The sequence below is a fragment of the Zophobas morio genome, unplaced genomic scaffold (genome assembly GCF_036711695.1).
Source record: "Zophobas morio isolate AGI-343-1 ecotype UQ-CSIRO unplaced genomic scaffold, CSIRO_AGI_Zmor_V1 ptg000017l, whole genome shotgun sequence".
NCBI lineage: Eukaryota > Metazoa > Arthropoda > Insecta > Coleoptera > Tenebrionidae > Zophobas > Zophobas morio.
Genome location: NW_026972122.1, coordinates 448,031 through 469,013, shown reverse-complemented (window position 1 = coordinate 469,013; position 20,983 = coordinate 448,031). Strand labels below are relative to the sequence as shown.

General features: G+C 27.8%; 1 protein-coding gene across 1 annotated transcript in view; it reads left to right on the top strand.

Annotated features, from left to right (window-relative positions):
- Nucleotides 1–19,318, top strand: part of LOC135130560 (adenylate kinase isoenzyme 5) — a 59,398-nt gene extending 40,080 nt beyond the window's left edge. Inside the window, exon 9 of the mRNA XM_064057964.1 lies at nt 18,356–19,318. Coding sequence (XP_063914034.1) covers nt 18,356–18,778 — 423 coding nt within the window. The 3' untranslated portion in view covers nt 18,779–19,318. The remainder of the gene's footprint in view (nt 1–18,355) is intronic.
- The last annotated feature ends 1,665 nt before the right edge of the window (nt 19,319–20,983 follow it).

Below are 20,983 nucleotides of genomic sequence, written 5' to 3'. Positions count from 1 at the left end.
TTTCAGTTTTACGATATGCGAGTCTTCCAAAATTTAGGATTTTTTAGTTTCTCGATTCAGCAATTTTTCGATTCGCAATTTCACGATTTTTCAGTTTTTCATTCAAATTTTCGCATTGCAATGTTTTGTCATTTTGTCAGTTTTTCGGTTTTTCAATGTAAAATTATTCAATTTTTCAATTTTGCAATTTGGGATTTTTCGGTTTTTAATTTTTCGATATTTCAACTTGTAGTTTTTTTAATTTTTTAATTTTTCGTTTTTCAACTTTAGGAGTTTCCAATTTCTCGATTTTTCAAATTTTCATTTTATCAGTTTATGATTTGCCATTTTTCCAGTTTTCAATTTAAAACTGTAATAATAATAATATAATAATAATAATGCTAACTTTAAAAATTTTTCACTTTTTCAATTTTACGATTTCAGAATCTTTCCGTTTTTCAATTATTTCATTTGAAAAGATTTTATATTTATTCGATTCTTCAATTTTTGATTTTTTTTGTCCCTTGAATTTTATGATATTCAACTCTTCGAGTTTTCGTTTTCAACTTTTTCAATTTTTAGATTTTCCAAATTTTGGATATTTCAATTTTTCGATTTGCAATTTCACCAGTTTTCAATTTTTAATTGTTCAGTTTTTCATGTCTAATTTTTTTATTTACAGTTTATGGTTTCCGGTTTTTATTTTCTTTGTTTTTTCAATTTATAGGTTTTCTATGCTCTTTTTCTTTTATTCAATGTGAAAAATTTGAATTTTTGGATTTTTCAGTTTTTCAATTTGCAATTTTCCGGTTTTCAATTCTTTGATTTTTTAATTTTTAATTTTTGGTTTTTTTCAGTTTTAGATTTTTCAGTTTCTCGGTTTTTCAATTTTTGGTTTGCAATTTTCTAGTTTTCGTTTCAAATATGTAATAATAGTAATAATAACTAACAATTCTACGATTTCATTTTTTTTCCATTTTTCAACTATACTTCATTTATTGAATTTTTCAATTTTCCGATTTTTCAATTTTTCAATTCTTCATTTTTTTTTAGTTTTACAATTTTCGAATTTTTCATTGCTCCGATTTTTTTTCAATTTCAATTTTTTTCAGTTTTCTTTCTTCGATTTTTGATTTGTAATTTTTTTTGTTTCTTCAATTTTACAACATCCGAGTCTTCGACTTTTCATTTTTAAATTTTTCAGTTTTTAATTTTCCAAATTTTGGATGTTTTAATTTTTAGATTTTGCAAAATTGAATATCTATAATGAAAAAAGTTTAAAATGAAATAGTTGAAAAATTTTAAAATTGGAAATTAAATTTTTGGGATTTTTCAATGTTTCAAATCGCAATTTTTCGGTTTTCAAATTTTCACTTCTCCAATTTTTCAATTTTTCGTTTCTTCAATTTTTGATTTGCAGTTTTTCTAATTTTCATGTTAAATATTTCATATCTATATTAATAAAAATGAATCGCCGAAATGTATGTACGCTCATAACTTCAGAACGACTGCACCGAATTGGACGATTCTTTTTTTACGTGTACCTTATTGTCAGGACAAGGTTTATATGTAGGAAAATTTATAAAAAATAAGACGGCTAAAAGATAAAAAAATTTTAAAAATTTTGCATGGGAATCGCCACTTCGAATGAATTTGAATAGTTGGCGTTCCTGACGGACCTGTCGCCTAACTGACATGTCATACAAAACTATTTCTTCCGTGCGATTGTGAAAAAAGTATTATTGCATTTCAAATCGTTCTTTGTTTTTTCGTAAAAAAAAACGTCGTTTATTTTAAGAAAAGTCTTAGTTAAAGTGAATTTAGTTACACATTGCAAAAGTGTCTTATTAATTTTGATCTGCCATTCTATTTACCTATGTTCACTTTGTTGGTTTCGACAAAACTTCAAACTTTACCGTTGTTCGAGGATTTAATTTGAAGTTTTCAATATTTTAAAATGCTCAAGACAAAATTTACAGATTTGATTGACTGTGAAAATAATTCTGTATCGTTTTATGAAGTTCATTACAATGCCGAGAAGACGACAAGCTGACATAAGTCCACGAAGTCAATCAAATGTGCGACGAACTACCTAAGGTGCAAATCGCGATGATTTATTTCAAGGGTAATTCGGATACGGAAGTTGATCAGCGTTGTGCTCATAATCAACATCATAATTAAACATTGAAGCGAGACATTGGACGGTATGAATAAAACTGAGTAGATACTCATATTCGAAGTACGAAGTACCTACTTCATTATTACTCTTATATACCTGAGCATCTACCCGATGTACTGTGTATCTACTTGCAAACATTGTATCTCCCCGGACACAAATTGAACATTTACGCGTTTTGTGAGCATTTAATCTAAAAATGAGCATCGGCGTGGCAAATGACTATTTGTGCTTATAAATGATAAATTAAATGGAATATATTTTTTTTTCCTTAAGAATATAGAGTTAACAAAGTTAGTTGAGTTACAAAAGTCTCTTTTGCTCCACGTTGGCCACCAACGAGCGATTTTCATGATTTTTGTGAACCTTTGCTGGTTTTGAATTTGAATTTTCTGTCCTCGATAGTTGATGCTCAGCAAGAACCACGGGAAGGTCTGGAGCAGATCTCGCTAGGAAAGGAGAGGGCTAGGAATTGTTAATGAGGGATAGAACGTTATACAGTACAATACAACGGAAATACAATACAGGTACCTACAATCTAGCTAGAATACAGAATGCACTACAGATTCAGATACAATTCAGATACAATACAAATGCAAAGTTAGTACCCACCGGAAGAAATTGCACCAAAAATTGAGAATGTTGCAAAATGAAAACCCAAGCAAGCACACCGATGGAACTCGGGACGAAATCTATTGGTCGCAGCGCTCACACGCCCAAGGGAGAACGCAGCCGCATAAATCCAAGGTTGTCTTACCTCATTCTCAAAGAACGATGCAACCCAGCGTCTAAGGGCCAAAAGAACCCCCCCAGGCCAAAGCGTCTGACGACATGGAGAATTCAAACCCGGAACCAAAGAATGCACTGTTGCAAAATTAATACCCAAGCAAGCACTCCGATGGAACTCGAAACGAAATCTATAGGTCGCAGCGCTCACACGCCCAAGGGAGAATGCAGCCGCATAGATACAGGGCCGACTGACCTCATCCGTTTAGGATGATGAACCTCATCCGTTTAGGATGATGACCCAGTGTCTAAGGGCCAACAGAGCCCCCCCAGACCAGAGCGTCTGATGACATGGAGAATTCAGTCTCGGAACCAAACTGTTGCAAAATTAAAACCCAAGCAAATGCACCGTGAAAACAAAGCATTTGCACCACTGGAGCTAAATTGGCAAGACCCAAGTTAAGTTAGTAACACATACAATATACAGTACAAAATGCTTCAATTACAAAAGTTACAATATACAAATTTCTCCACGTTTGCCAACAAAGAGCGATGACTCTGCTCGCTCGTTGCTGTTGCCCAGCAAGAACCAAACAATACGAGGAGGTCTGGAGTGCGTCTTGCCATTAAAAGAGAGGACTAGGGTTTGATAGCATGGGTGAAGGACACCGTATTTTGTAAATTTGGACGCCGTAGTTTAAAAATGATGCATACGGTATTTTGTGAATTATGAACGCTGCACTTTGTATTGTCCAAAGCCGTACTTTATCAGTCCTGAATGCATGTTATTAACAACATAGTTAAAAAAAAATCGGGCATTTTTGGAAAAATATCCACATTCCTTCGTGTTCACAGCACGTAACACAAAACATTTTCGCTAATATTTATTAACAATAAATTAGAAATTCGCGAACACGTGCTACTTTTAAGCCAAAACGGAGCTCCAGTGTTGCTGCTACCAGACCGGAATCAAAACTAAACACAGAGGATGGAAAAACTGACCTTTTATTAGGTAGCTCACGTGACAGTGACGTCATCGTACGTCACGATGAGATTGCAAAAGTTATCTTTCATATTTTAGATCAGAAATTGTACATTTTCGGGGTTAATTTAAAAATGTTTAAACAAACTAATTTGTTTTTGCTAACCTCGTGTTCTTAGGAAGATGGATTTCGGTTTAATTATCATATATTGATAGTTATCGTATTTGAACATTATGAATTCTATTAATTATGTTTAAATTTTATTTAATTATATCGCGAAAATGTATAGCTTTGACCCACCAACTTCAATCGTTTCGAAAATTTATCCAAAATGTAAACATTGTCGACCAAACGAATCACGGAATCCGATAAATTAAAACTAAAGTCGTACTTACCCTGTTTTCGGTCTATTTCGGAAAAATATTCATTTTCGTCCGTGTTCACAGCACTAACACAACAAATTTTCCTTAATACGTATTAATAATAAAATTAAAATTCGCTAAAATGCTCCACCTTTACGCCAAAATGACGCGACGATCTTGCCGCCATCAAACAGAAATTAATACTGAACACAAAGGACCGTAAAACGTGACCTTTATACAGGTAGCTCACGTGACATTGACGTCATCGTACGTCACCATGAGACTGCAAAAATTATTTTTCATATTTTTGCCGGGAAAATGCACATTTTCGGGGATAATTTAACATTGTTTAAACAAATTGATTTGTTTTTAATAATTTCGGGTTTGTAGGAAAACGAGTTTCGGTTTAATTATCGTATTTTGATGCTTATCATATTTAAACATTATAAATGATATTAATTACGTTTAAAATGTATTTATTTATATCGTGAAAATGTATAGCTTTGATCAACCGATTTCAATCGTTTCGAAAATGTCCCCAAAATTTAAACAAAGTCGAGTGAACGAATCACGGAATCCGATAAATTAAAACTGAAGTCGTACTTACCCTGTTTTCCGTCTTTTTCGGAAAAATATCCATTTTCGTTCGTGTTCACAGCACTAACACAACATATTTTCCGTAATATGTATTAATAATAAACTAGAAATTCACTAAAACGTTCCACTTTTACGCCAAAATGAAGCGACGATCTTGCCGCCATCAAACAGAAATTAATACTGAACACAAAGGACCGAAAAACGTGACGTTTATACAGGTAGCTCAGGTGACAGTGACGTCATCGTACGTCACGATGAGATTGCAAAAATTATTTTTCATATTTTGGCCGGGAAAATGCACATTTTCGGGGATAATTTAACGTTGTTTAAACAAATTAATTTGTTTTTAATAACTTCGGGCTTTTAGGACAACGAGTTTCGGCTTAATTATCGTATATTGATGCTTATCATATTTAAACATTATAAATGATATTAATTATGTTTAATATTTATTTATTTATATTGTGAAAATGTATAGCTTTGATCAACCGATTTCAATCGTTTAGAAAATTTTCCCAAAATTTAAACATAGTCGACCGAACGAATCACAGAATCCGATAAATTAAAACTGAACTCGAACTTACCCTGTTTTCGGTCCTTTTCAGAAAAATATCCATTTTCGTTCGTGTTCACAGTACTAATACAACACATTTTCACTATTATTTGTCAATAATAAATAAGAAATTAGTGAAAGGAGCCCTACTTTTAAGCCAAGAATGACTCTGAAGTTGCTACCACCAAACCAAAATCAAAAGTAAACGCAGAGGACCGAAAAATGTGACCTTTTATCAGGTAGCTCACGTGACAGTGACGTCATCGTACGTCACGATGAGATTGCAAAAATTATTTTTCATATTTTAGATCAGAAATTGTACATTTTCGGGGTTAATTTAACAATGTTTAAGCAAACTAATTTGTTTTTGCTAACCTCGTGTTTTTAGGAAAATGGTTTTCGGTTTAATTATCATATATTAATAGTTATCATATTTAAACATTATGAATTATATTAATTATGTTTAAATTTTATTTAATTATATCGCGAAAATGTATAGCTTTGACCCACCAACTTCAATCGTTCCGAAAATTTTTCCAAAACTTAAACATTGTCGAATAAACGAATCACGGAATCCGATAAATTAAAACTGAAGTCGTACTTACCTCGTTTTCGGTCCTTTTCGGAAAAATATCCATTTTCGTTCGCGTTCACAGCACTAACACAACATATTTTCCGTAATATTTATTAATAATAAAGTAGAAATTCGCTAAAACGCTCCACTTTTACGCCAAAATGAAGCGACGATCTTACCGCCATCAAACTGAAATTAATACTGAACACAAAGGACCGCGAAACGTGACCTTCGGACAGGTAGCTCAGGTGACAGTGACGTCATCGTACGTCACGATGAGATTGCAAAAATTATTTTTCATATTCATTTTTTGAAAAATGGGCCGGGAAAATGCACATTTTCGGGGATAATTTAATAATGTTTAAACAAATTGATTTGTTTTTAATAATTTCGGGCTTTTAGGACAACGACTTTCGGTTTAATTATCATATATATTTATGCTTATCATATTTAAACATTATAAGTGATATTAATTATGTTTAAAATTTATTAATTTATATCATGCAAATGTATAGCTTTGATCAACCGACTTCAATCGTTTCGAAAATTTTCCCAAAATTTAAACATTGTCGAGTGAAGGAATCACGGAATCCGATAAATTAAAACTGAAGTCGTAAGATAATTAGCTTTTATTTATGCATAAATTGTGCAGTGCGTTCTTTCTAACACTGAACATAGAGATTCCCAACTCAAGGTGTCTACCCCATACTAACTGATATTTTGGTGACTCGATTTTTGCCTTGATGGTTGAACACTGTCACTGTTTTCCGTTTTTGTTGTATCGAGATACTACTTGAGCATCAACTGTTACCTACTGAAGTATTAGCATCATCTAGAAAAACTAGAAATATTTTGATTTGATATTCGAGTAGATAATTCGTATTTCGAGTATGAGCATCTAATGAGTTTTATTTATATCAACCATTGTCAAAAATGATCGAACGTTGTTTCGACAGAACTTCCTTCGCACCAAAAGTATAATGAAACATATTCACCATTTTCGAGTTGAGTCTTTTCTTCACACAATTTTGTGATGACCTAATCAACATTTACGATCAACACGTGTAGCACCTTGGATTGGTGCAGTGTAATACTGAAAATAACTGTATTGTATTCCCAAAATTATCTGCGAAAATCGAGTGGGCCGTTCCATCAATTTTTTGGGGGGAATAAGTAAATATTCTTAACAATTTACCATGCTTACAATAACTTTAAAACGTCTGCAAGATCTCAAAGAAGTCATTTCTTCAACTCTTGAGTTATTCTCTAAAATAAATTGACTGATCCATACATTTTTTGGAGTCACTGTAAAAACAAATCTAAAAAATATGAATGCAATGATAAATTACGAAATTATACTGATGATGTTTTGCACATTTTAGATAGGATTTGTTCGGCAAAATCTTGAGATGACGTCATCAAGTTTTTGGGCTTGATTAACAGATATATTTTGATTAAAAACCTACCATGTCAAACAGTAACTTCAAAACGTCTGCAATATTTCAAAATTCAGTTTTGCAATTCTTGATTCTATCAATAAAATAAATTGACTCAGTGATTAATTTTTTTGAGACACCCCCTATAAGCAAAACCAAAAATTATGAATGGAATGATAAATCACAAGTATAGTCTCATCCTACCGTGGACATTTTAGAGAGGATTCATTTGGCAAAATTTTGGGCTGACGTCATCAATTTTTTGGAGGGGATAAGTAAATATATTTTGAATAAAAATTTATTATGCTTATCATATGTTTAAAACATCTGCAAGATTTCAAAGCATTCGGTTTTGCAGATTCAAAATTAAATTGTAGGTGAAACGAAGTTCTCGGGGTCAGCTAGTTTATAATAATTAAAAAAACAATCTTTACGATTTTAAGATTTTTCCATTTTGAGTTATTGAATTTAAAATTTTTTCATTTATTCAATTTTTCGATTTTAATGGTTTCGGATTTCGGGTTTTTATTTTCTTTATTTTTTAATTTTCTGGGTCTTCAATGTCCTTTTTCTTTTTTCAGTGTGAAATATTTGTATTTTTGGATTTTTCAGTTTCTCGGTTTTACAATTTTTGATTTGCAATTTTCTAGTTTTCATTTTAATTATGTAATAACAATAACAATAATAATAACTTTAAAAAATTTTCACTTTGACAATTTTACGATTTTAGAATTTTTCGATTTTTCAATTATTTTTAATTTTTCCGATTCTTCAAGTTTTCAATTTTTCAAATTTTCGATTTGCAATTTTTCGTTGCGGTTTTTTTAGTTTCTTCTTTTTCCGATTCTTCAATTTTTCAATTCTTCAAATTTTTTTTAGTTTTACAATTTTTCGATTTTTCATTGCTCCGATTTTTTTTCAGTTTAAATTTTGTTCAGTTTTTCTTTTCTTCGATTTTTGATTAGTAATTTTTATTTTTTTTGTTTCTTCAATTTCACGACATCCGAGTCTTCGAGTTTTCATTTTCAAATTTTTCAGTTTTTTAATTTTCCAAATTTTTGAGGTTTTAGTTTTGAGGTTTTGCAATTTTTCCATTTACAATGTCACGAGTTTTCCATTTTTCGGTTTTTCAATTGTCTGATTTTATTTCGAATAAAAAAAATGGAAAAATTGCAAAATTGTAAAATTGAAATATCAAAAATGAAAAGAAAAACGAAAAAGTATAAAATCACAAAATTTTCGGTTTTCAAATTTTCACTTCACCAATTTTTCATTTTTTGATTTACAATTTTTCTAGTTTTCATGTTAAATACTTAATAATTATAATAATAATTAAAAAAAATCTTTACGATTTTAGAATTTTTCCATTTTGAATTATTGGATTTGAAATTTTTCATTTATTCAATTTTTCAATTTTTCGATTTTTATGGTTTCAGGTTTCTGGTTTTTATTTTCTTTATTTTTTAATTTTTTGGGTCTTCAATGTCCTTTTTCTTTTTTCCAGTGTAAAATATTTCTGTTTTTGGATTTTTCAGTTTCTCGGTTTTTCAATTTTTGATTTGGAATTTTCTAGTTTTCATTTTAATTATATAATAACAATAATAATAATAATTTGAAACATTTTTCACTTTTACAATTTTACGATTTTAGAATTTTTCCATTTTTCAATTATTTCTCATTTTTCCGATTCTTCAAGTTTTCAATTTTTCAAATTTTCGATTTGCAATTTTTTTCAATTCTTCAATTTTTTTATTTTTACAGTTTTTCGATTTTTCATTGCTCCGATTTTATTTCAATTTCAATTTTTTTCAGTTTTTCTTTTCTTCGATTTTTGATTTATAATTTTTATTTTATTTTTTTTGTTTCTTCAATTTTACGACATCCGAGTCTTTGAGTTTTCATTTTTAAATTATTCTGTTTTTCAATTTTTCAAATTTAGGATGTTTTAGTTTTTAGATTTGTCAATTTTTCGATTTACAATGTCACGAGTTTTCAGTTTTTGATTCAACTTTTCGTTTTGGTTTTTCGTTTATTTTATTTTTTTATTTTTTCAATTTTCCGGTTTTTCAATGCTGTGATTTTATTTCGAATAAAAAAAATTAAGAAACTGCAAAATTGTAAAACTGAAATATCTAAAACGAAACGAAAAAGTATAAAATAAAAACTTTGAAAAATCTAAAAATTTGAAATCAAGAACTTGAAAAATTTAAAAATGGAAAGATAAAACTTTGGAAAACTTAATTTTTTGGATTTTTCAATGCCCCAAATCGCATTTTTTAGTTTTCCAATTTTTCGATTTGCAATTTTCCGGTTTTTATTATTTTTTTTTGTTTCTTCAATTTTATGATACTGTTCAAATTTTCCTTTTTAAATTTTCAATTTATGGTTTCAGTTTTTTATTTTCTTTATTTTTTAATTTTCAATGTCTTTTTTTTTGTGTGAAATATTTCTGGATTTTTCAGTTTTTAGTGTTGCAATTTTCCGGTTTTCAATTTTTTAATTTTTTAAGTTTTGGATTTTTTAATTTTTCAATTTTAGATTTTTCAGTTTCTGGGTTTTTCAGTTTTTGATTTGCAATTTTCTAGTTCTCATTTTAATTATATAATAATAATAACTTAAAAAAAACTTTTCAATTTTACAATTTTACGATTTTAGAATTTTTCCATTTTTCAATTATTTTTCATTTATTAGATTTTTCAACTTTTCGAGTTTTAATTTTTCATTTTTCCGATTCTTCAATTTTTCAATTTTTCAATGCTCCGATTTTTTCTTCAATTTCTATCTTTGCAATTCTTCTTTTCTTCGATTTTTGATTTACAATTTTTTTTTGTTTCTTCAAGTTTACGATATCCGAGTCTTCGAGTTTACACTTTTTTATTGTTCTAGTTTTATATTCTGAAATATTTTTCGAACAGCAATTTCACGATTTTGCAATTCTTCATTCAATTATTCGTTTTGGTTTTTTATTTTCTTTATTTTTTCAATTTTTCGGTTTTTCAATGTTCTGATTTTGTTTCCTATAAAAAAAATGGAAAAATTGCAAAATTGTAAAATTGAAATATTTAAAACGAAACGAAACGAAAAAATATAAAATGAAAATTTTGAAAAAGCTAAACATTGGAAACCAAGAACTTGAAAAAATTAAGAATGGAACGATTAAAAATTGAGAAACTTAATTTTTGGGATTTTACAGTGTTTCAAACCACAAATTTTAAATTTTTCGTTTCCTCAAATTTTTTATTTGCAATTTTTCTAGTTTTCATTTTAAATTTGAAACAATAACTTAAAATTTGTAAATAAATAAAACATTGAAAAAAATATATAAAAACATAGAAAATAAATAACCGAAGGAAAAAATTGCAAATTGAAAATTTGATGAAATGAAAAATTGAAGAATCGAAAAATTGAAAAATGGAAAAATTCTAAAATCGTAAAACCGAAAAATCGAAAAATTGAAAAATTTCACATTGAAAAAAATATATATAAATTGAGAACACCGAAAACGCGAAAAATCGGAAAAATAAAGAAAATAAAAATCGAAAAGAAAAATTGCAAATCAAAAAACTTAAGACATGAAAACCTGTACAGATAAAATAAAAATTTGTAAAATCTAGAAATTGGGACATCCAAAATTTTAAAAAAGAAGAAAAAACCAAAACGGAGAATTGCAAAGAAACGAAAAAGTGGAAAATCAAAAATTGAATAATTAAAAATCGGAAAATTGAAAAATCGAATAAATGAAAAACTTGAAATCCCCATAACTGAATATGGAAAAGTTATAAAATCGTAAAATTGAACATGAAAACTAGAAAAATGGAAACACTGAAAAAAGGAAAAATTGAAAAATTTAGAAACTGAAAATCTAAAATTAAAAAAAAGTTGAAAAACCGAAAAACTGTGAATCGAAACATTGAAAAATCCAAAAAGTTGTAAAATCAGAACATTGAACACTCGAAAAATTGAAAACAAAAAAAATAAATTAAAACCCAAAAGGAAAAATTGCAAATCGAAAAATTGAATAGTGGACTGAAAAATCGTGAAATTGCAAAACCAAAAATTGCAAAATAAATTGCAGAATCTAAAACCTGAAACATCAAAAATTTGGAACATTGTAAAATTGAAGAAACAAAAAAAAATTAAATATTGAAAAATTGCAAATCCAAAATCGAAGAAAAGGAAAACTGAAAAAAGGAAAATTTATAGAATATTGAAACACTGAAAATCGGAAAATTGTAAAAAAAATAATAAAAAACCGAAACGAAAAACTGCAAATCAAAAATTTGAAGAAATGAAAAATTGAAAAATTAAAAATCAAATAAATGAAAAAGTTTTAAAATCCACTAATTGAAAACTGAAAAAAAAATGAAAAAGAGACATTTTTCGGTTTTACGATTTTAGAACTTTTACATTTTTCAATTATTTTCCATTTTTCAATTATTTTTCATTTATTAGATTTTTCAACTTTTCGAGTTTTAATTTTTCATTTTTCCGATTCTTCAATTTTTCAATTTTTCAATGCTCCGATTTTTTCTTCAATTTCTATCTTTGCAATTCTTCTTTTCTTCGATTTTTGATTTACAATTTTTTTTTGTTTCTTCAAGTTTACGATATCCGAGTCTTCGAGTTTACACTTTTTTATTGTTCTAGTTTTATATTCTGAAATATTTTTCGAACAGCAATTTCACGATTTTGCAATTCTTCATTCAATTTTTCGTTTTGGTTTTTTATTTTCTTTATTTTTTCAATTTTTCGGTTTTTCAATGTTCTGATTTTGTTTCCTATAAAAAAAATGGAAAAATTGCAAAATTGTAAAATTGAAATATTTAAAACGAAACGAAACGAAAAAATATAAAATGAAAATTTTGAAAAAGCTAAACATTGGAAACCAAGAACTTGAAAAAATTAAGAATGGAACGATTAAAATTTGAGAAACTTAATTTTTGGGATTTTACAGTGTTTCAAACCACAAATTTTCAATTTTTCGTTTCCTCAAATTTTTTATTTGCAATTTTTCTAGTTTTCATTTTAAATTTGAAACAATAACTTAAAATTTGTAAATAAATAAAACATTGAAAAAAATATATAAAAACATAGAAAATAAATAACCGAAGGAAAAAATTGCAAATTGAAAATTTGATGAAATGAAATATTGAAGAATCGAAAAATTGAAAAATGGAAAAATTCTAAAATCGTAAAACCGAAAAATCGAAAAATTGAAAAATTTCACATTGAAAAAAATATATATAAATTGAGAACACCGAAAACGCGAAAAATCGGAAAAATAAAGAAAATAAAAATCGAAAAGAAAAATTGCAAATCAAAAAACTTAAGACATGAAAACCTGTACAGATAAAATAAAAATTTGTAAAATCTAAAAATTGGGACATCCAAAATTTTAAAAAAGAAGAAAAAACCAAAACGGAGAATTGCAAAGAAACGAAAAAGTGGAAAATCAAAAATTGAAAAATTAAAAATCGGAAAATTGAAAAATCGAATAAATGAAAAACTTGAAATCCCCATAACTGAATATGGAAAAGTTATAAAATCGTAAAATTGAACATGAAAACTAGAAAAATGGAAAAACTGAAAAAACGAAAAATTGAAAAATTTAGAAACTCAAAATCTAAAATTAAAAAAAAGTTGAAAAACCGAAAAACTGTGAATCGAAACATTGAAAAATCCAAAAAGTTGTAAAATCAGAACATTGAACACTTGAAAAATTGAAAACAAAAAACCCAAAAGGAAAAATTGCAAATCGAAAAATTGAATAGTAGACTGAAAAATCGTGAAATTGCAAAACCAAAAATTGCAAAATAAATTGCAGAATCTAAAACCTGAAACATCAAAAATTTGGAACATTGTAAAATTGAAGAAACAAAAAAAATTAAATATTGAAAAATTGCAAATCCAAAATCGAAGAAAAGGAAAATTGAAAAAAGGAAAATTTATAGAATATTGAAACACTGAAAATCGGAAAATTGTAAAAAAAAATAATAAAAAACCGAAACGAAAAACTGCAAATCAAAAATTTGAAGAAATGAAAAATTGAAAAATTAAAAATCAAATAAATGAAAAAGTTTTAAAATCCACTAATTGAAAACTGAAAAAAAATTGAAAAAGAGACATTTTTCGGTTTTACGATTTTAGAATTTTTACATTTTTCAATTATTTTCCATTTTTCAATTATTTTTCATTTATTAAATTTTTCAACTTTTCGAGTTTTAATTTTTCATTTTTCCGATTCTTCAATTTTTCAATTTTTCAATGCTCCGATTTTTTCTTCAATTTCAAACTTTGCAATTCTTCTTTTCTTCGATTTTTGATTTACAATTTTTTTTTCTTTCTTCAAGTTTACGATATCCGAGTCTTCGAGTTTACACTTTTTTATTGTTCTAGTTTTATATTCTGAAATATTTTTCGAACAGCAATTTCACGATTTTGCAATTCTTCATTGAATTTTTCGTTTTGGTTTTTTATTTTCTTTATTTTTTCAGTTTTTCGGTTTTTCAATGTTCTGATTTTGTTTCCTCTAAAAAAAATGGAAAAATTGCAAAATTGTAAAATTGAAATATTTAAAACGAAACGAAACGAAAAAATATAAAATGAAAATTTTGAAAAAGCTAAACACTGGAAACCAAGAACTTGAAAAAATTAAGAATGAAACGATTAAAATTTGAGAAACTTAATTTTTGGGATTTTACAGTGTTTCAAACCACAAATTTTCAATTTTTCGTTTCCTCAAATTTTTTATTTGCAATTTTTCTAGTTTTCATGTTAAATCTTACTTACTTACTAAAATTATAATTAATAATTTTAAAAAATGTTCAGTTTTACGTTTTTAGATTTGTTTCATTTCTGAATTATTGGATTTTAAAAGTTTTTCATTTATTCGCTTTTTACTGTTATGATTTTTAATTTTTCAATTTCTTGATAATTTAGTTTTTCAATTTTTCGATGTTCAGTTTTTCGATTTTACAATTTTGACGTCTCTATAATCTTTCGAAGTAACAATTTTTTGGTTTGTCACTTTTTCGCTTCCGCTTTTTTCATTTTTTTTCCATTTACAATTTTTTTAGATTCTTAAGAATCTCGATTTTTAAGTTTTTCAATATTTCAATTTTTCGTTTCTCATTTTTTCGATTTTCCATTCGATTTTGCAATTTTTCGTTTTTTCCAGCTTTCGATCTTTAATTTTTCAATTTTTCAACTTTTCGAATTAAAAAAATTGAAAAATTGCATAATTGTAACAGACAAATTTTAATTAATGATTTACGATGTTTGCAATAACCTTAGATACTTGTTATATAAAAATCCGGACAGACGACAGACAGATTCTTTGATTTTTTAACTTTTAAATTTTTTAATTTTTGTTTTTTTTCAGTTTCAGGTTTTTCAGTTTCTCGGTTTTTCAATTTTTGATTTGCAACTTTTGCAATTCTACGATTTCAAATTTTTTTCCATTTTTCAATTATATTCATTTATTCGATTTTTCAATTTTCCGATTTTTGAATTTTTCAATTCTTCGTTTTTTTTATTTTTACGATTTTTCGATTTTTCATTGCTCCGATTTTTTTTCAATTTAAATTTTTGCAATTTTTCTTTTCTTCGATTTCTGTTTTTCAATTTTACGATATTCGAGTCTTCCAAATTTTGGATGTTTTAATTTTTCGATTCTGCGATTTCACGATTTTTCAGTTTTTCATTCAATTTTTTGCATTGCAATGTTTCGCTTTGTTTTTTATTTTTCTTCATTTTCTTCAGTTTTTCGGTTTTTCAATGTGAAATTATTTAATTTTCAATTTTGGGATTTGGGATTTTTCGGTGTTTAATTTTTCGACATTTACCTTTTACTTTTTTTAATTTTTCGTTTTTCAACTTTAAGAGTTTCCAATTTCTCGATTTTTCAAATTTTCATTTTATCAGTTTATGAATTGCCATTTTTCTAGTTTTCATTTTAAATATGTAATAATAATAATAAGAATAACTTTAAAAAAATTTTTGTTTTTCAATTTTACGATTTTAGAAATTTCCCATTTTTCCATTATTTCACTCGAAAAGATTTTTCATTGCTCCGATTTTTTTTCAATTTCAATTTTTTTCAGTTTTTTTCTTCGATTTTTGATTTGTATTTTTTTTGTTTCTTCAATTTTACGACATCCGAGTCTTCGACTTTCCATTTTTAAATTTTTCAGTTTTTCAATTTTTCAAATTTTGGATGTTTTAGTTTTTAGATTTTGCAATTTTTCGATTCACAATGTCACGAGTTTTCAATTTTTCGGTTTTTCAATGTTCTGATTTTATTTCGAATAAAAAAAATGGAAAAATTGCCAAATTATAAAATTGAAATATGTATCTAAAATGAAAAAAAAAAAACGAAAAAGTATAGAATGAAATCGTTGAAAAATCTAAAAATTAGAAATTTTTGGGATTTTTCAATGTTTCAAACGGCAATTTTTCGGTTTTCAAATTTTCACGTCTACAATTTTTCAATTTTTCGTTTCTCCAATTTTTGATTTGCAATTTTTCTATTTATGATAATTAAGAAAAAAATCTTTACGATTTTAGAATTTTTCCATTTTAAATTATTGGATTTGAAATTTTTCATTTATTCAATTTTTCAATTTTTCGATTTTTATGATTTCAGATTTCGGGTTTTTATTTTCTTTATTTTTTAATTTTTTGGGTCTTCAATGTCCTTTTTCTTTTTTCCAGTGTGAAATATTTCTGTTTTTGGATTTTTCAGTTTCTCGCTTTTTCAATTTTTGATTGCAATTTTCTAGTTTTTATTTTAATTATGTAATAACAATAATAATAATAATTTTAAACATTTTTCACTTTTACAATTTTATGATTTTAGAATTTTTCCATTTTTCAATTATTTTTCATTTTTCCGATTCTTCAAGTTTTCAATTTTTCAAATTTTCGATTTGCAATTTTTCGTTGCGGTTTTTTTAGTTTCTTGTTTTTCCGATTCTTCAATTTTTCAATTATTCAGATTTTATTATTTTTACAATTTTTCCATTTTTCATTGCTTCGATTTTTTTTTCAGTTTAAATTTTTTTCAGTTTTTCGTTTCTTCGATTTTTGATTTGTAATTTTTATTTTTTTTTTGTTTCTTCAATTTTACGACATCCGAATCTTTGAGTTTTCATTTTTAAATTATTCAGTTTTTCAATTTTCCAAATTTTGGATGTTTTCAATTTTTCGTTTTTTCAATGTTCTGATTTTATTTCGAATAAAAAAAAATGGAAAAATTTCAAAATTGTAAAATTGAAATAACTAAAATCAAAAGAAAAACGAAAAAGTATATCACAAATTTTCGATTTTCAAATTTTCATTTCCCCAATTTTTCAATTTTTCGTTTCTTCAATTTTGGATTTGCAATTTTTCTAGTTTTCATGTTAAATATTTAATAATTATAATAATTAAGAAAAAAATCTTTACGTTTTTAGAATTTTTCCATTTTGAATTATTGGATTTGAAATTTTTTCATTTATTCAATTTTTCGATTTTTATGTTTTCGAGTTTTTATTTTCTTTATTTTTTAATTTTTTGGGTCTTCGATGTCCTTTTTCTTTTTATCAGTGTGAAATATTTCTGTGTTTGGATTTTTCAGTTTCTCGGTTTTTACACTTTTATGATTTTAGAATTTTTCAATTTTTCGGTTCATTTTTTCGATTTTCCATTCGATTTTGCAATTTTTCGATTTGCAATTTTTCAGTTTTTAATTTTTTTGTTTCTTCAATTTTTTGATATTCAACTCTTCGAGTTTTCATTTTTAAATTTTTCAGTTTTTCGATTTTCCAACTTTTGCTTGTTTCAATTTTGCGATTTTGCAATTTCACGAGTTTTCAATCTTTAACTTTTCAATTTTTCATGTTTTCAATTTTTCAAATTATAATTAATGGTTTCTGGTTTTTATTTTCTTTGTTTTTTCAATTTCTGGGTTTTTAATGTTCTTTTTCTTTTTTTTCAACGTGAAATATTCGTATTTATGGATATTTTTTAATTTTTAGATTTTTTAGTTTGTCGTTTTTTCAATGTTAGATTTTTCAGTTTTTCGGTTTTTCAATCTTTAAGTCGCTATTTTCTAGTTTTCATTTTATTTGTACAATTTTACGACTTTTCAATGCTCCGATTTTTTTTTCAATTTCAGTTTTTTCAATTTTGCTTTTTTCGATTTTTTTTTAATTTTTTTTGTTTCTTCAATTTTACGATATCCGAATCTTCGAATTTTCATTTTAAAATTTTTCATTTTTTCAATTTTTTAAATTTTGGATGTTTTAGTTTTTAGATTCTGCAATTTTACGATTTTTCAATTTTTCCTACAATTTTTGGATTTGTAATTTTTCGTTTTGGTTTTTTATTTTCTTTATTTTTTTAATTTTTCGGTTTTTCAATGTTCTGATTTGGTTTCGAATTAAAAAAAATGGTAAAATTGCAAAATTGTAAAACTGAAATATCTAAAATCAATAAACGAAAAAGTATAAAATGAAAACTTTGGAAAATCTAAAAATTGAAAATCAAGAACTTAAATAATTTAAGAATGAAAAGATTAAAAACTTACTTTTTGGATTTTTCAGTGTTTAAAATCACAATTTTTTGGTGTTCAGTTTTACGTTTCTTCAAATTTTCAATTATTCGTTTCTTCAATTTCTGATTTGCAATTTTTCTAGTTTTCATGTTAAATATTTAATAATTATAATAATTTAAAAAAACATTATTTTTTTTTCGAATAAAATAATGGAAAAATTACAAAATTGTAAAATTGAAAAATCTAAAATGCCACATTTTGGTTAACGTTTTACCATCTACACGATATTCCTAAGACACATAAAAAACTTTACAACAATCAGTCCAATAGTTTCGGAGATTATATGTCTAATAAAAATCCGGACAGACGACAGACAGACAGACGGACAGACAGATTGTTCCATCAATTAACAACTCCAACTCTGTCGTCCCGCAGGTCGACGGCGACACCGACACCGTCCCCGTCCAGGAGGACTTCAAGAGCGTGGTCCGCGAGCACCTCGAGTACATCAAGCTGCAGCAGCAGCCCCCGGAGGCCGCCCACAGCAACGGTTACGCCAACGGGCACCTCCCCAACGGGCACCTCCCCAACGGGCACCTCCCCAACGGGCACCTACCCAACGGGCACGTACCCGACGCCACCCTGCAGGACCTGGAGGCCGAGCCCATCGAGACCATCAGCAAGCACGTGGGCAACGGCGTGGCGCACACCATCGCCAACGGCGTCCGCCACATGGGCAACGGGTTCGCCCCCAACGGGTACGCCCGGGACGTGCCCCAGTACACCGCGCTGGACCGGCGCGAAGACAACGTCCGGCAGATGTACAACGAGGTGAACTACATGGACGGACACATTTAGGTTTAGGTTAGACGACGAGATTGTGATACTCTGCGAACTTGTACAAGTATTATAGGTTAGGGTAGGTTAAGTTAGGCTAGTGGAGTGCTCAAGGTGCCTTAGTGGGTGACGGCGTCGGATGCGGCGTCGGAGATGGGTTTCTGTAAAGGGTCCAACAGTATTTTTAGATGTAAGGAGCAATTTTGTATAGTATTGTAACACGTGATTTATTATAATATTGAAGAAGATTATATTGTTATAAGAGAGGCCGCTGGTCGGTTTTATTTTGCATCTTGTTATTTATAAGTGAATAAGTGGCAAACTATTTAATATATTTAGGGTAGGAACACGTAGGTTGCACACGTCACTCAGTTTCAAGAGAGCAGTACTTGCTATTTTTAACTAGATTTTAATAACTTGAGCAGTATTATCAAATTTTGATGTTTTGATTTGACTACAATTCGTTTAGTTAGGTATGCAGATTGAATGCAAAGTTATTTTATTATTATTTATGATGCAAAAATCTAATTCTTACACGTTTCTTTTTTTACATTTTGTTAATTGCATAGCATCCCAAAGTTAAAAAAAAACTTATTACTCGTAACTAAATACATTTTATCAAAAATACTTTTTTCATACTTGAAAATAAAGTGTGGATATTTTGTTAACGATAATATTCTAAATGAGCAGTTTTTATAATTACTCATCACGGGTTCAGATGCTAACTCTAAAGCATTATTTTTAAAATTTGTAACACTTCAAATAATAGTTATTTTATTGTTTTGGTAGCTGGTTTTATTGTTTGAATGAAATTACATGTTTGAAGTGTTGAATAAAAATATATAATTTGTGAGTTTGTTTTTATTATTTACTTGTTCTAAATAGTTTTATTTTGAAAATTTTGATGTATTTTTTTTTATAATACCACATGATCGAAAAAAAAATTTACCCTGTTTAGCCAAAGGTACCCTGTTAAAAAAGTCAAACCACTTTAAACTGGGAGTACAATACATCTCCCATACGTGTTATTATAAGGAACAAATCCAGTGATAAACAATGGAATTTCCGTAAAGCTGATTTTATGGACATAGGGAATTAACATGGCAAATTGGTTTTTATTTTATAATATCTCCCCAGATCACGTTAAAGCTATTACTGAGTGATGCCTTTGTGGAGGTCGAAGAGGGCTATCGGTCAGTATTATTTTCAAATCGTTGCATCGCGCTCATTTACTGTAAAAAGGTTTTAAAAATCATCTTTTGAAATTCGCGCCCGATCCGATTTCTCGCGAGATGTTCCGTCGCACTGTCGAAGTTCGGCGATCGCGTCTTTGGATTAACCATGCAAAATCCAAACCTCAAAGTGAAATTAGAAATTATTCTCAGAGATCAACGAACAACTCAAACTGAATTATTTTATCCAGTGTGATTTTGGGAAATGACATATCCTACGAGGAAAGAGTGGGCGGGTGGGCGGAGCTAGTATATGCTAAGAAAAAACTGATCTTAACACATAACATACCCCTAAAAAAATTGAGAGAAGGTTGGGGAATCTAGTACTTGCTAAAACAAGACAATTTTTGCAACTGACATACTCTTTAAGAAAATAGAGGGTGGATGGGCGGGGCTAGTAATTCATAAGATAAATTTGCGATTAATACTCTACAAAACTAGAAACTCAATATTTTCCTCTCAAATTAAGCCAATTGGAACGGTTTCAAATTTTCTGTAAATTTTGTGGATTTTTGGAATATTTTCCCCACAGTTCTCAGTTATTTGAAAACAAATTGTCAAAAATATTTTAGATTCATGATCTACGAAAAATTATCTATAAGCCAACTATTTTCCGTTGGGTCAGATCGTCTTTTAACTGTTTCAAACAAAAAAATTTCGGAAATAGTTGAAAAATAGTCGAAAATGTCAAAAGTGCGAAAATCAGTTTTATCTTATCAAATACTAGGCCCGCCCACCCACCCTCTCTTTTCTTAGAGGATATGTCATTTGCCAAAATCAGTCTTATCTTCGCAAGTACTAGCCCCGCCCACCCGCCCTCTTATATTCTTGGAAGGTATGTGATATGCCAAAATCAGTTTTATCTTAGCAAGTACTATTTAATTATTGTTTAATAATTTATTTTGCTATTTCAATATATAATATAGTACTTGATAAGATAAGACTTATTTTGGCAATTGACATACCCCCTAGGAAAAATACATGGCGGGTGGGC